At 41.0% G+C, this 15813-nt stretch overlaps 1 protein-coding gene across 1 annotated transcript in view; it reads left to right on the forward strand.

Annotated features, from left to right (window-relative positions):
* The first annotated feature begins 1017 nt into the window (after window positions 1–1017).
* LOC144671996 (NACHT, LRR and PYD domains-containing protein 3-like) overlaps window positions 1018–15813 on the forward strand; it is a 46219-nt gene continuing 31423 nt past the window's right edge. The window contains exons 1-4 of the mRNA XM_078533931.1: window positions 1018–1170; window positions 5721–5892; window positions 6000–6065; window positions 12531–14271. Of these exons, the coding sequence (XP_078390057.1) occupies window positions 1018–1170; window positions 5721–5892; window positions 6000–6065; window positions 12531–14271 (2132 nt within the window). The remainder of the gene's footprint in view (window positions 1171–5720; window positions 5893–5999; window positions 6066–12530; window positions 14272–15813) is intronic.

The raw sequence follows: 15813 nt of genomic DNA on the forward strand, positions 1-15813 counted from the left end.
CAGAGTTTCATAACTCAGTCCATTCCCAAGGCATCCGATCCCTCCGTTAATTTATGTGATTCAATGTTCTTCTTTCCTGTACCGTTTATATTTAAGATGATTTCATTTACAGCGCATCTTCCACCCAACATCCGCAACCCTCACCGCCCCTGCCGCACCATGACACCACGCCCTGTCCCTGAGTTAACGGCTGTTGTCCTAATGGGGGAGGAGGGAACGATGTCTCGTTTAACAAGGCAACGTTCTCCTCCTTAATGTTATATTCTCGATAAGCCTGCTATTAATATGTAATTTATTGCAAAGCTTCAGGATTTGGGAGACCCTGTCACCTCCACAGCTGAACGTTCAAACAGGGGAGAAGATCTAACATCTTGAAGAGGGATGATGATGGACACATTGCATTTTTTGGATATGTAACATCTCCCTCGAATTATTGAGTGCTAGAGGAAGATGTGGGACTACTGCTTGATATAATTATAAATTTGGGTCGCAGTTTCATAGCCAACATTGTTAAGGCTGGAGTTAATATTAAAGCAATTGAGAGATGAGGTAGGAGGAGCTCTGACTACAGCTCAATATCAACAATAAACAAATGAACCGAAGAAACACAACTAATGTCATAGAAAGCTTGGAATATAACGTTATTAAATAGATATCAAGTAATTTCGATCAGCTATGGGAAACCTCTAATTTGCAACGACAGTCCAAAAAAATTAATATTTTAAGGTACACGCTATGATGAGGGGGGAATGGATTATTATACAATATCTACGGATTATGATTATATATTATATAATATTATAAATACGGATTATTTCTAAATACGGCATGTATTTGTATAGTGGATGTGTCGTTCGATAGAAGGTAAACTTTACAGTGCATTGCGGTTGATGAGTTCTGATAATGCGACTTCCAGGAGGTTTCAGTTAATTACTTAAGGAAGAAATTGAGCCGCATGGATAGAGCGTTGACTGAAGCTAAATCTCTCTACATTCTTTCACAGATTCGAAAGCGGAAATGGCTGAAATTCTGACAAATTGCGACGATTTCCAGCTGTTCTGGTTCACAAAATTCTACCGGGACAGATTAGAACAGGCGGTTGAAGAAGTGGTGGAAGGAGTCAGTTTATTGTTAACATACGAGAGGATTTTCAGTGGACAAGAACATCAGGTAAAACGGAAGGATGCAAAATGGATTTGCATTATTTAAACACCAGAAATGACAGGATACCCGATCTTCGAAAGCTGCAGAAGAGGCATAAGGCAAAGTGAAAAGAATTAAACGAAATTGTAAATAATGTGAATCTGAAACGATAATAGGAAGAAGTGACAATACCTCCTGAGCCTCAGGATTTGTGCAAAGAATAATGGAATTGTCCGATTATAGCTCTTGTTAAGACTGCAGCCTATATTATTTGCTGAGCAAGCCAAATCCATGAGGAAACTTGTCTTACTGATCATAACATTTGTTTTTGTGTTTTGAAAACGAGGGAAAAACTATTGATCCCAGAGGCATAGAACCCCAGTAACACTTTGAGGACTTTTACATTAAAGCATTTATTAACAACAAGAGGAAAAGAAACTTAAGCTGACAAGGTTAACGTTGCACAGTTAAACAGCCTTATCAAACATTCCCCCCAAATACATAAGGAAATGACACATCAATCACAGCATATCAACCATAAACATCCAGTAATAATACCCGAGGCATGAACTAGTGTTATTATAGTAAAGTATACCACACGACTTATCATTCTGTTCCACTCTTCTCTGGACCGGAACGAGGATCACTAATAGTTGCATTTTAAACACCCATACTTTTTTCGCATGAAACTGTATGGCGGCTTCAAATTCGCAACTTTTCTAAGCACAGAGCTGGTGTCATTACGCCTCCAACACGTAGCCACCTATAACTCCTCTCAATATCTTTCCTTAAATACCCTTTTCACTTTCATCTTAGATTCCATTGTCCTCAGCATCTCTTTGGACTCAACTTTTCCCAAATACAAAAAAAAACAACTGTTCATGCCATCCTATTGCCTCCACTTTCGGCTCAAATAAAATCTAGTAACATCTCCTTGCTAACATATGAAACCTTTGTAAGATGTAAAAGTACCAATATATCACCTAATGCAAATTTTAAAATGTAATCTATTTACTTGTACAGCTTCACCATAGCCTCTCATCAAAAATGCATGCATCTAGCCCCTGCATCTTTCTTCTCTCAGTTCCCACAGAAAAGGCTGGCTTTACAAACCTTCCCCCAGATTATTTAATCATGGGCACACGCCGACACAAAACATTCTTTACAGAATTCTAGTGCATTCTCAAAAATATTTTAAAAAGTAACATCCTTCTTCACACTCCTCTGTGGAATTAAAGCAACCAGAAACAGTTTCAGTGGGACAGGGAAAAGGAAAGACCAGAGGCAAAAGCAATGAGTTACAGTTGGCTGAACTGGAGATGGCTTATAGGAAATGGAAGAACTGGCCGGTAAGAAACAAGTATTTGCGATGTAAATGAGAGGCATTGCAAGAACAAAAAGAAACCTGAATGCTTAAAATGTATAGAACTTGAACAGGAATACTATCCAGAAACAAGCTTTAGGATTGTAAACTCGATATTCTGTTCACTTAATGCTTCCCCCATACATAGGGTAGAGGGAGGGGTGGGAGTAGGTGTGGATGGTGGTCTAGGTTTATTCAAGTTCCGCCAAAGGTGTAACCCAGGCCGTAGAATTTTCTGTGGGCCGTCACTACCGGGAAAATCCCTTTAGGAAATTCCATGAAAGCAGCCTGTGATGTGCTGTCAATTCCCTTTAGCGATAGAGAATAAAATAAAATTGATAACCGGGCAAGCAGTACAATGGACGATTGATCCGTTACTATCTGCACAAGTCGAAAATCTAGGCAAACCAGTCTACTGCTACTCACTACCCATTAACATTAACTCCCAACGTAACCTAAACTCATTGGCCTGAGCTGTTCCCATTCCAGCGAGTCAAAACCCAGTATTCTGCTCATTACTCTTTACTATTATAATACCCAAATTATGCTCGCTACCCATTACCATTGGTAACCCATCGAGGCCAATACCAAACACCTGCCCACTAACCATTACCTTTAAAAACCCATCTAGTGTAATCCCATATTCGTGCTCATTACAAATCACTTCTAGTAACTTCTTATTCCAGTCCCAAACGCATGTTTACTTACTATTAGCACCAATATTATATCTATTCCAATCCCAAACTCCTCTGAAGAGCCAGTAACCAGTAACCAATATTCAACCTAAACTAATCCCGAGCTCCTGGTCACTATCCATTTTTGTTGGTAACCAACCGATTTCCATGCCACCCTCTGCTTACTACTTACTACCTTTAACAACACATCCAGATTAATCCATCCTGCTCACTGTTAAAAACCATTAATAGCCCCCTAGCTTAATCGCAAATTTATGCTTACTTAGTATAGCTATTAATGTTTCATCTATTATAATCCCAACCGCACAACTCCACCGCCCCTCCCCATCCCCCGACGCCACCCCGCCCCCCACCCCCTCTCCCCCCACCCCGCCACCCCCCACCCCCCAACCCTGGTTACTAATCAGTACCATTGATATTTCACCTAATCTAATCCCAAACTCCTGCTCATGATAAATTATCATTAATCTAGTCTAGTGTCAAGCTGCTGCTCTTTACCATTTACAGTTACGACTCCTAAGTATAATATCTACCATTAATATCGAACTTAGTCGAATCGTAAGCCATTGGCCTATCATTAATATCCGACTTATAAAATCAGTGGATGCGATCAGTAACCATTAAGTTGATAATAACTATTCGGAATATTAAATGTGCAGGAGGTTCTCACTCTGTTCTGTTATTGCGGAATGGTCCTTAAGTTTTCAAATGCTTCTTAACACCCTAGTGGGTGCAGTGTGTTTCTTATTCCATTCCGTTAACTTCCTACACACGGGGTACACAAAGGCGTACACACCTGACCACATTCTCTACCTTTATGCGTTTCATTTTACTGCACTATAGCGTCCCTGGGATACACATCAGAAAATTGACATAATGTCGCTTGTAATTTCCTGTCGCTCTTGCTTTGTGGAACATCAATCCTCGTTGTAATATCGGAAAGTCGAGTTCATTCAGTATATAACTTCCCTTCAGTTCTTTTCTATGCGTCTATTTGTGCTCCACTTTGACAAGAAGTGAGTGAATGGAGGGTAACATCTTGGTGGTTGTATATTTTTATTATCAGGAGGATTTTTCAGCGTAAATAATGACGATGATAAAAGCACCCGCCGTAATTGTTGTGTATCGTGGACAACAATTTCCAGTGACCTAAGTTAATTGTGTAAATAAAAGGAATGCATTCTGAGCTGCGTCGCTCATCCAAAATCTGCGCGAATGATATCTTGACGAAGACCTCTCTGTTCAAGTAGGTTCAACTCTGTGAAGCTGCTGTACTTCACTGGTAGGTACACAAGAAATCGGCTAGAAAATTAGGGCGACCATTCGAACTAATGTTTGACGGCGTGATGATACTTAATTGCGACCAAACAATCTCTGTCGCTTTGGAATTAACCTCTACTGTTGTAAAATAACTTTCATGCGCTTTCAAATTATACTTCGAGATTTACATTATTACAGAATTTTTTTTTGTTCTTTTTACTTTTCTCTCTCTTAATCCAATCTTAATCTCACTGCCATCACTCCGCTACCTAATTTGACATCGAATTAAATATTCGGATTGACACTTCCTGGCTCAATCGCTGTTTTTCTTCAACAATTCTTGGGACCGATTTAGTGCTGCACTGCTGCTTGCCCTGTTTACACAAATCCCAATCGCTCTGTTGCGATTGTTGGAAAATTCACTAAATGGAACAGAGCCAACCCCAGTAAATGGGATTTCAAATGTAACGAGTGGCTGACACTTGCCATTCACTGCTACCCACAAAATTTTGTTCAGTGTTCTCTCAGGCTCTTTATCCTAGTTTATTAGTTAGTTCCTCCCGTTTGTTTCTGACTGATAAATTAACAGTTGTTGCTTAGGTTAGTCTGTAGTAGTATCTAAGGCTTTTTTTCCCCCTAACTGCTTCACACAGTTCAGAATCAGCCCTACATTGCCTCTTGATTCCTGATAAGCTGTTGTTTTATTTCTGAGTAAAGCACAAAGTGTAACAGCAGGACGCCAGTGTGAGCAACAAATAGATCATATTGTCAGTCGGTAATCTGATATCATGCCAACACCGCAGGACAGAGCAAACTAACCAAATTATAAATTTAGCTCTCCGTAATTCATCACTCCTAGAATATCATTTCCTATTTCTAGCTGCTTTACATCCTTTCAAATATATTGCCTCTTCTTCCCTTCTCCTCTCCACCCGTATTTCCCTGTCGCTGTAATTTTTTAAAACCTCTTGCGTGTATAAATTTTCCAAAGTTGACGAAAGGTCACCGACCTGAAAAGTGAACTCGGTTCCTCTCTGCAGAAATGCTGCTTTCCCTGCTGAATATTTCAGGCCTTATTGTGATAGTGCTTTTGAATTCTATTATAGTTTTAGTTGATTTATTTTCTGTCCGTGCATTAACACCTGACCGACTGGTTGTTTTATGTGGAGATATTATCAAAAGCAGATCCTTTCCTTCTCAATATCATTATTTACCATTCACTCCGATCCTCAATATTTTAAACCTTATTTTTTTTACAGAAAATCATTGAGCTGGTGGAGAAGGGAAATCGCGCAGACAGTTCCAAACTCCTCCTGAATCTGGTGATGGAGAAAGGCTCTCGGCCCCGAAGGCTGATGTGGGAATCCTTTGTGAAAATGTGCCACGCATGTCCAAAGTTGGACAAAATATTGAAAGAAATGCGGGATCTCGGTACGGTCAAATCATATGATGAATCCAAATGAAGATTCAAATACTGCAAAATTTAAGAAAAACATTACAGTGATCTGATTACAAACAACTTTAAATGATTTCAACAGGTTCTGATTCATTTTCATACAAGGACATCGCTAGAGGTTTACCAGAAGTAGCCAGTGACCTGAAAGGTAAGTGTAGACACTGCGATACCTAGAAAAAACATATATACAGTTTGCATAGCCTGGTATGCTTTGGACTAGTCACGTCCAGCGGCAACAAAGGCATGGGTGAGGGCAAGTGGAAGTCAGATCTTCTGAGACAGGAACCGGGTCTGACGCCCATACTGAGGTTGAAGTAAGTTGTGTGAAGAAATGTGCAGCCGGAAACTCGCCTAGGTTACATCACCTCAAAAACTAAACATAAAACACTGCAGCCGTTTATTTTGAGATTTTCAGAAGCCGAAAACAAGATGATCAATGGCAGGAAAAGCAGGATTTAATTCCGTTTGAATTTGTTATCATTTTTAAACTATTCAGCGTAGATTCCAAATTTATGTTTTGATGTTTGGTGTAAATATACAGACCCCGTACCATTTCGCTTAGCCTGGCAGGAGGCTGAAAATCTGTGACAACCAAAACTCACCTAATAGAATTTTGATCGACGATGAATCCCACACACACCTGACAGGGTGCTGATGCATTCTGAAACAAAATATAAAGAATTCTGCTACACTGTGAACATTAAAGCACACGAGACATAATTCTGACACATTGCGAAATCCCATAGGCATCTCGAGGGATCCTGATGAACTGTGAAGCCCAAAGCACACCTGCATGAACCTGACACACTGTGGAGCATCGTACAAACTTCATAGTGAATTGTAAATGCCCGGGCATATCTTCTAATTGGTTGTCAAATTCCGTAGGCACCGGAATGTTCCTGATACACAGATAAACACCTTACACATTTCGCTGCACTCTGATGCACTGTGAAACCCCATGCACACCAGGCAGAATCCTGATACACTGCGAATCCTGTCAAGCACCTGATAAACTGCGAAATCGCATATACCCCTGGCTGGCTGCCGATACACTGTGAAATCGTAAGCAGAACTGATAGGATCCTGATCCACCGTGAAGCCCCATGGGCAGCTGGCAGGATCCTGATACAGTTTGGAACCCCGTAAACATGTAACAGGATCCTGATACACTGTGAAACCCCATACAAACTTAGCAGCATGCTGATATAATGTGAACCTCGTACAAACCTGGCAGGATTCTGATACACTGTGAAATTCCATAGATATCTGGCAGGTTCCTGATACGCTGTGAAATCCCGTACATACTAGGCACAATCCTGACACTGTGAAGCCCCATAGACACTTGGCATGATCCTGATGAAACCGTATACACACCTGGCCGAACTTGCTGCTGTGCAAAAGTACGTTAACAAGTGGATGTTTATTGATAAATTAGTAAAACTCTTGCACTTCTCGCAAGGTTATAATAAACTTCAAAACTGCATACAAAAATGTAGGGCATGCAAACCCAATAATTTCTGCATAGTGGATTTGGGCAGTAAACCAAATTTTATGTCCTTAAGCCAATTGTTAAACTTAATTATGAAATTATACAATTAAGTTCAAAATGTATTTTATAGCACACCGTGATGCATCAGATAGTGTGATCTGAGAATATGCGCAACAGTTGCCACAATAGGAAATTAATGTGTGGGGAAATGTGGGGAAAAGCAATGCTCGTTATGACTAGGAAGTTATTTGATACTTTTCTAATGGCACAGAAATATGTAACCTAATTCCATTCAAAGATTAGTTTGTTAATAGAGGAGTCATTTCAAATCCACGTAATGAATGATGGAAGCAAAATAGAATTTTCCAGACATGTATGCTAGAAGAATAAGAACAAAAATCGGAAATATTGTTGGTAGAACATATCTAATAAACATTTATGTATAAAACTTCTGATTTTTTTCTGAATTTCTGAAACATAATATAAAAACAAAATGATTAGGAAGTTGGAAAATGTCGTTTGGCTCAAATATGCCACTGTTACATAGTGGAACTCACCCATCCTTCATCTCATAGTAGCCACAGAAAGCAGCCATAGTAGCCATAGCAGCCTCCTCCCCACCCCACCGCCCTTTTCCGGCCAGTAAATAATTAATCACACTTTCTGATTTTGGATGAATTAACACGCTGATTTCACTTATTGATCCTGACAGCATTTTTTTCCGAGTTGTGAATTATTTTGGTAATTGTCAGTCTGTTTCATACACCACTGTTTTAAATTCCATTAAACCATTTAATATTCGTTTTTCCCACATCAAGTATATGAAACTCCCTAAGGCTCCCTTCACACACATAATACATTATTTATTTATTTTCTGATTCCAGTTTGAACCTTCATTTCGACCGTAATCTTCACCCGTGATCAGGTGCTAGTGCTGCTCTAATTGAAATCAACAAACTGAATAACCTACTAGAGTCCTGTTACAATAACAATTGAACGCTTATCTAATTCACTTTCTGCCCCTCAGTGCACACACTACAGCATATAATCAGCGTGCTTTGATACAATAGCAGCGGAACATTTGCTAAGGAACTCAAATACTTAGAAAAGGGATCCTCTCGTGCGCAGGGAGCAGGAAACTGGTCAATGGTGGAGTGATGAAAATTGAGGATGGGCAAGAAGCCAGATCGTGAGGGGCACGGATAAGTTAGAGCGTTGTTGGACGAGTGGATTTTAGAGAAATGGGGCTGGGTCAGATAATGGGGAGACTTATACCTATCAATGCGATTTTTTAAAAAAATACGAAATAGTGCCGCACAAGAAACCAATGTAGTTCGGCGTACACAGGAGTAATAAGGAACGGGTCTTGATTCGGAGTAGGTTACTGGCTCCAGAGGTTTAAATTATTTTCATTTACGGACTGTGCATAGTGGCAAGCCAACAGAGAAACATATGCGTATTTGAGTCTGAATGTAGGAGCGGGTCATTTCAAGAGTAGGTGAGCTGTGCCCGGGATGAAAGCGGCCGATGTAACAAAAGTGCAGGCGGAAAGTAGTAGCAATTGAAAGGATATCTTTTCAAATTTCCAGGCCGGGCTCAGGGTCAATTAGGTCACCGGGTGGAAAAGTAATTTATTCTCCCAGTACCCAAAACTCATAGATATAATTCAAAGACCCTGATACAGTGGAACTTCTTTCCATCCACAATCTGTCCCTCTCCAAAGACATTCCATTAACTATTTACGAATTACACAGGAGGTAATCACCACTGACTGTTTCAACGATTGATTCAGGGGAACCTAAATTTTTGTAAAAACAATGTGTGCAATTGTAATGTGATGTCCAGAGCACAGTGCAGCCAGAATATATTAACCATCAGCGGGAAGTTATAATCTTCATAGTAATCTCCAGGAAGAATAAAAAGAAAATCAGTTGAGGATTTGAGAAATTGCTTGCCCATTGTTCACTTAGACACGAGATGTTGAGATAAAATCCAAGGCCTGATACAGTTGAACTTCTTTCCATCCACAATCTGTCCCTCTACAAAGAGTTAAGGGATGACAATCAGAAAGGGGACGGGAAGTACAGGACTGAAGTTGTTGTATCTGAATGCACGCAGTATACGAAATAAGGTAAATGAGCTTGTGGCGCAGATTGAAATCGGCAGGTATGATGTGGTGGGCATTACGGGACATGGCTGCAAGGCGATCAGGGCTGGAAGCTAAATATCAAATGATATACATCCTATCGAAAAGATAGGCAGGTTGGCAGAAGGAGTGGGGTTGCTTTTTTAGTAAGAAATTAAATTAAATCGATAGCAAGAAATGATGTAGGGTCAGATTATGTAGAATCTTTGTGCGTAGAGTTAAGGAACCGCAAAGGTAAAAAAAAAGGATAATGGGAGTTATGTACAGGCCTCTGAACAGTAGTCAGGATGTGGGGCACAAGATACACCAAGCGATAGAAAAGGTGGGTAAGAAAGGCAAGGTTACAGTGATCATGGGGGATTTCAGTATGCAGGTAGACTGGGAAAAGCAGGTTGGTAGTGGATCCCAAGAAAAGGAGTTTGTGGAATGTCTACGAGATGGCTTTTTGGAGCAGCTTGTGGTGGAGCCCACTAGGGCACAGACAATTCTAGATTTAGTGATGAGTCATGAGGCAGATTTGATAAGGGAGATTAAGGTGAAGGAACTCTTAGGAGGAAGTGACCATAATATGATAGAATTTAGCCTGCAATTTGAGAGGAAAAAACTGGATTCAGATGTAACGGTATTACAGTTGAATACAGGCAACTACAGAGGCATGAGGGAGGAGCTGGCCAGAACTGACTGGGAGATGAGCCTAGCAGGAAAGACAGTGGAACAGCAATGTCAGGAGTTTCTGGGAGTAATTTGGGAGACACAGCAAAAATTCATTCCTAGGAAGAAGAAGCATGCTAAAGGGAGGACGAGGCAACCATGGCTGACAAGGGAAATCAAGGACAGCATAAAAGCTAAAGAGAAAGCATACAATTTGGCGAAGAGCAGTGGGAAACCAGGGGATTGGGAAGCCTACAAAGACCAAGAGAGGACAACTAAAAAAGCAATAAGGAGGGAGAAGATTAAATATGAGGGTAAACTAGCCAGTAATATAAAAGAAGATTGCAAGAGTTTTTTTAGTTATATAAAAGGTAATAGAGAGGCAAAAGTCGACATTGGGCCGCTGAAAATTGACGCTGGAGAAGTTTTAGTGGGGAACAAAGAAATGGCGAAGGAACTGAATAGGTACGTTGCATCAGTCTTCACAGTGGAAGACACGAGTAACATCCCCAAAGTTCAAGAGAGTCGGGGGGCAGAGGTGAGTATAGTGGCCATTACCAAGGAGAAGGTGCTAGGAAAACTGAAAGTTCTGAAGGTGGATAAATCACGTGGACCAGATGGATTATACCCCAGAGTTCTGAAGGAGATAGCTGAAGAGATAGTGGAGGCGTTAGTGGTGATCTTTCAGGAATCATTGGAGTCAGGGAGGGTCCCAGAGAACTGGAAAATCGCTCATGTAAACCCCCTGTTTAAGAAGGGAGTGAGGCAAAAGATGGGAAATTACCGGCTGATTAGCCTGACCTCGGTCATTGGTAAGATTTTTGAGTCCATTATTAAGGATGAAATTTCAGAATACTTGGAAGTGCATGGTAAAATCGGGCAAAGTCAGCATGGTTTCGTCAAGGGCCTGACAAATATGTTAGAATTCTTTGAGGATGTAACGAGTAGGTTAGACAAAGGAGAGCCAATGGATGTTATCTCTTTGGACTTCCAGAAGGCCTTTGACAAGGTGCCACACAGGAGGCTGCTCAGTTAGATAAGAGCCCATGGTATTAGAGGCAAGGTATTAGCATGGATAGAAGATTGGCTGTCTGGCAGGAGGCAGGGAGCGGGGATAAGGGGGTCCTTCTCAGGATGGCGGCTGGTGACAAGTGGAGTTCCACAGGGGTCACTATTGGGACCACAACTTTTCACTTTATATATTAATGATCTAGATGAAGGAACTGAGGGCATCCTGGCTAAGTATGCCAATGATACAAAGATAGGTTGAGGGACAGGTAGTATTGAGGAGGCGGGGAGGCTGCAGAAGGATTTGGACAGATTTGGAGATTGGGCAAAGAAGTGGCAGATGGAATACAACGTGGGGAAGTGTGGGGTCATCCACTTTGGTAGGAAGAATAGAGGCATAGACTATTTTCTAAATGGGGACAGAATTCAGAAATCTGGAGTGCAAACGGACTTGGGAGTCCTTGTCCAGGATTCTCTTAAGGTTAACTTGCAGGTTGAGTCGGTAGTTAGGAAGGCAAATGCAATGTTGGCATTTATTTCGAGAGGACTAGAATATAAAAGCAGGGATGTGCTGCTGAGGCTTCATAAGGCAGACCACATTTAGAATATTGTGAACAATTTTGGGCCCCGTACCTCAGGAAGGATGTGCTGTCCCTGGAGAGGGTCCAGAGGAGGTTCACGAGAATGATCCCAGGAATGAAAGGCTTAACATATGAGGAACGTTTGAGGACTCTGGGTCTATACTCGATGGAATTTAGAAGGATGAGTGGGGATCTGATTGAAACTTACAGAATACTGAAAGGCCTGGATAGAGTGGACGTGGGGAAGATGTTTCCATTAGTAGGAGAGACTAGGACCCGAGGGCACAGCCTCAGAGTAAAGGAAAGACCTTTTAGAACAGAGATGAGGAGAAACTTCTTTAGCCAGACAGTGGGGAATCTATGGAATTCATTGCCACAGAAGGCTGTGGAGGCCAGATCATTGAGTGAATTTAAGACCGAGATAGATAGGTTCTTGATTGGTAAGGGGATCAAAGGTTACGGGGAGATGGCAGGAGAATGGGGTTGAGAAACTTATCAGTCATGATTGAATGGCGGAGCAGACTCGATGGGCCGAATGGCCTAATTTCTGCTCCTATGTCTTATGGTCTTATGGACAATCCATTAACTATTTATGAATTTCATGCTCAGTCCACCCTGTTCGCACCTCTCGTGAAGCTGGTGATTAAATTTTGCAGCATGCTAATAAATAGTGGAATAGGACTCAGCAGTTATTTTGATGTCAAAACAGTTAATATTTTGTGTTTGTTTTAATTGAAGATGTTCAAAAGAAAGACAAGGAAGAACTCCAGGTACAAACTAGAATGCTGAGAGTAAACACTATCCTAATAAAGGAAAAGTTTAAGGTTTTCAAGCTGGTTGATCGATACATTGAGCTAACGATCATCTCCAATGTTCGAGATCGGACACTTGTAGAACATGAACTGCTGGCAAGAGGCCGAGAACACGAAGAATGCAGAAAGAAACATCTCCGGGGAGAATTAGAGAAAATCCGAACTGATCAATTGTTCCAGAGCAGTTTTACCCCAGCAACAATTACCAAATCTGGGAGCTCAGCAGCAGTGACAGGGGTGCCAGGGATTGGAAAAACAACAATGGTACAAAAGATTGTTTATGACTGGGCCACTGGGAAATCATATCCACACTTTCAATTTGTTTTCAGTTTTACATTTCAGCAGTTGAACACTATTAACTGTAAAATAAACCTTTCATATCTGATACTCAATTCGTATCCTTATTTGCGGAATAATCTGGAAAATCTTTGGAAGTACCCAGAAGGATTGCTGTTTATATTCGATGGTTTGGATGAATTTAAGGGCAGTATTGACTTTTCTGGCAACCAGGGAAATACAGAACCTCAGTCCATGTGCACAGATCCTGAATGCAGGTGTGAAGTATCTGACATTGTGTACAGTTTAATACAGCACAAGCTGCTCCCAGGATGTTCAGTACTAGTGACCAGCCGCCCCACTGCATTACATTCATTAGAAAAGGCTGAGATCAGCATCTGGGCAGAAATCCTGGGATTTGTTGGTGATGAACGGAGACAATATTTCAACAAGTTTTTTGAAGATCAAGCGGTGGCAGCAGCTGTTTTCAAACACGTGGAGGAGAACGAGTGCCTGTACACAATGTGTTATAACCCTGCGTACTGTTGGATCCTCGGTCTGTCACTGGGTCCCTTCTTTACACAAAGTGACCAAAAATGGAAGCAATTTCCCAAGACCGTCACCCAACTATATTCCTACTATATTTACAACATTCTGAAAAACCATGGCCGAGAGATTGAAAGCTCCCGTGATGTGTTATTGAAGCTTGGTGAGATGGCCTTCACAGGGGTCTCAGAGAGGAAGATTGTGTTTGAAAATGGAGATTTTATCAAGTACAATCTGCAACCTTCCCAGTTCCTGTCTGGATTCCTGATGGAACTTCTGGAGAGGGATGAGTCTGTCCAGAGCGTGGTTTACACATTCCCACACCTCACCATCCAAGAGTTTGTAGCTGCGCTTTCACAACTTCTGACTCCAAGCTCTGGAGATATCTTGAAGCTACTCAATGAAGCCCACGGCAAGGAAGATGGACGATTTGAGATATTTCTCCGCTTTGTTGCTGGTCTCTCCTCCCCACAGTCAGCTCAGCCCCTGCAGCAGATTTTGGGCAAATTTCCTCATCGAACAACATGTCAAGTGATTGATTGGGTGAGGGCGACTGTTGAAGAACAGAGTCAAAAGGCAGAAAACGAAGCTGGTAAAAGAAACCTCCTGAACACATTGCACTACCTGTTTGAGTCTCAGAATAAAGCACTGGTTCAGGCCACAGTGGGAGAAATGACAATGCTCACTTTTGGGGGATTGCGATTAACCCCAATTGACTGTGCAGTCCTATCTCATGCTATAGAACTCTGTAATGTAATACAAGAACTTCATTTAAGGGACTGCTACATTCAGTGTGAGGGGATTCAGCGGCTCCAACCTGTACTGCAAAAGTGCCGGGCATTGAGGTAATTGTTTTCAATGGAGAAATGTTGTGCATATTGTTGAAGGCTCGTGTATTTTGTTGTTCTTCCATAGTGAAAAGAATTAAGCACTTTTGCGAATATCAGGTGCCTTGTATAACAGCTGGTTGGATACCGCCAATTGGTGCCACTGCATGAGTGGAAATTTTATCCAAGGTTCCTAATAACCTATCCACATTATGCGAAGAATGAGTGTGAACGTGAAGAGACAGGAGATTCCCCAAAGATACAGAAATAAGTACACCCCGAAAAAATGTAGAGCCATTTTGCTTAAATTGACAAACACAGAGCTAAATATTAGGAACTGTCCAAAGCACACGGCCTGTCGAGTACGATTAGATTTGCACCTGACAACGAGACGGAATTCTGTCCTTTTGTGTTTAATTTTAAGTAACAGTAATACCTCTTCACTGATATCATAATTTTCCTTCCATGTTTACTAATATGTTAGGAGCTCAACAGTTTATTCCCTTATGTGGTTGACTTAATGTCTTGTCATCACTGTTTGCTTGCATTTAGTCTGCAGGGCAACAACCTTGAAGATTCAGGAGTGAAACCACTGTCTACAGCTCTGAGGGACCCAGACTGTAAAATACAGAGTATAAGGTAAGTTCTGTACTGCAATATTGCGTTTTTAATATTTGCATTTATAGTATGGTACATTTTATTCGTATCAGTGATATTGTTATTATTGACTCTTGGGCCACCCTGTTGGTATGAATAATATGTTATCAATACAAAAAGGGCTTGATTATTACTTTATCAGCAATGGTGTCATTGATAATCATTGCATTCTCATTAAGAGTAATAGTGCTGTTACTAACCACGATACATTACTCGCAACAGTAGTAGTATAATTAGGCACTGTACATGAATAGTAATATATACATATTAAGCAGTTGGAAAGATTACACGAGGGATCAATTGAGAACATCATGGACAGTAAATGGGAGGAGAAATTGTCCAGCAATGAGGTGCTTCAAATAACAGAAATGTCTGGAATTGAATCATTCGTCATTAGAGCCCAGTTCAGATGAAATAGCCATGTACTATGCATGATCGGCAATAAAATCCCTAAGGCAGTCATGTATTCATAACTTAGCAATGACATAGCCTGAAAAATAGGCCGAGGTTAAGGTTCAAGCGGCAGGTGAACCTCAGAGAAAGCACCAGTTTCATCAGGGTCTAGGAGAGAAAAGCAAAATGAAGCCCTATCTGGAAAACAATTTCAAATAGCGTAGTTGTTACCTTCCATCGATAAAAAAAAATGCGGACAGCTCAGGTCAAAAGGGAACCCGTGCAGAGCGGGCAATGCTAACAATATCAATCAATCATCCTTGGTGCACTATGGGAAACCACTCACTGCACAACTGATGTCCTACAGACCTATAACGAAGGGGAACCAGTTACGACGAGATTATAATGAATATCAGCGTTTATGCGATTATTGGTTTCAGTGATAGCTTTATTAATAAACACTGCAAATTATTATGATTCTCGCTAATATGTTCTTAAGCACTGTACATA

Source organism: Cetorhinus maximus, chromosome 35 (genome assembly GCF_964194155.1).
Source record: "Cetorhinus maximus chromosome 35, sCetMax3.hap1.1, whole genome shotgun sequence".
In the NCBI taxonomy this organism is placed as follows: domain Eukaryota; kingdom Metazoa; phylum Chordata; class Chondrichthyes; order Lamniformes; family Cetorhinidae; genus Cetorhinus; species Cetorhinus maximus.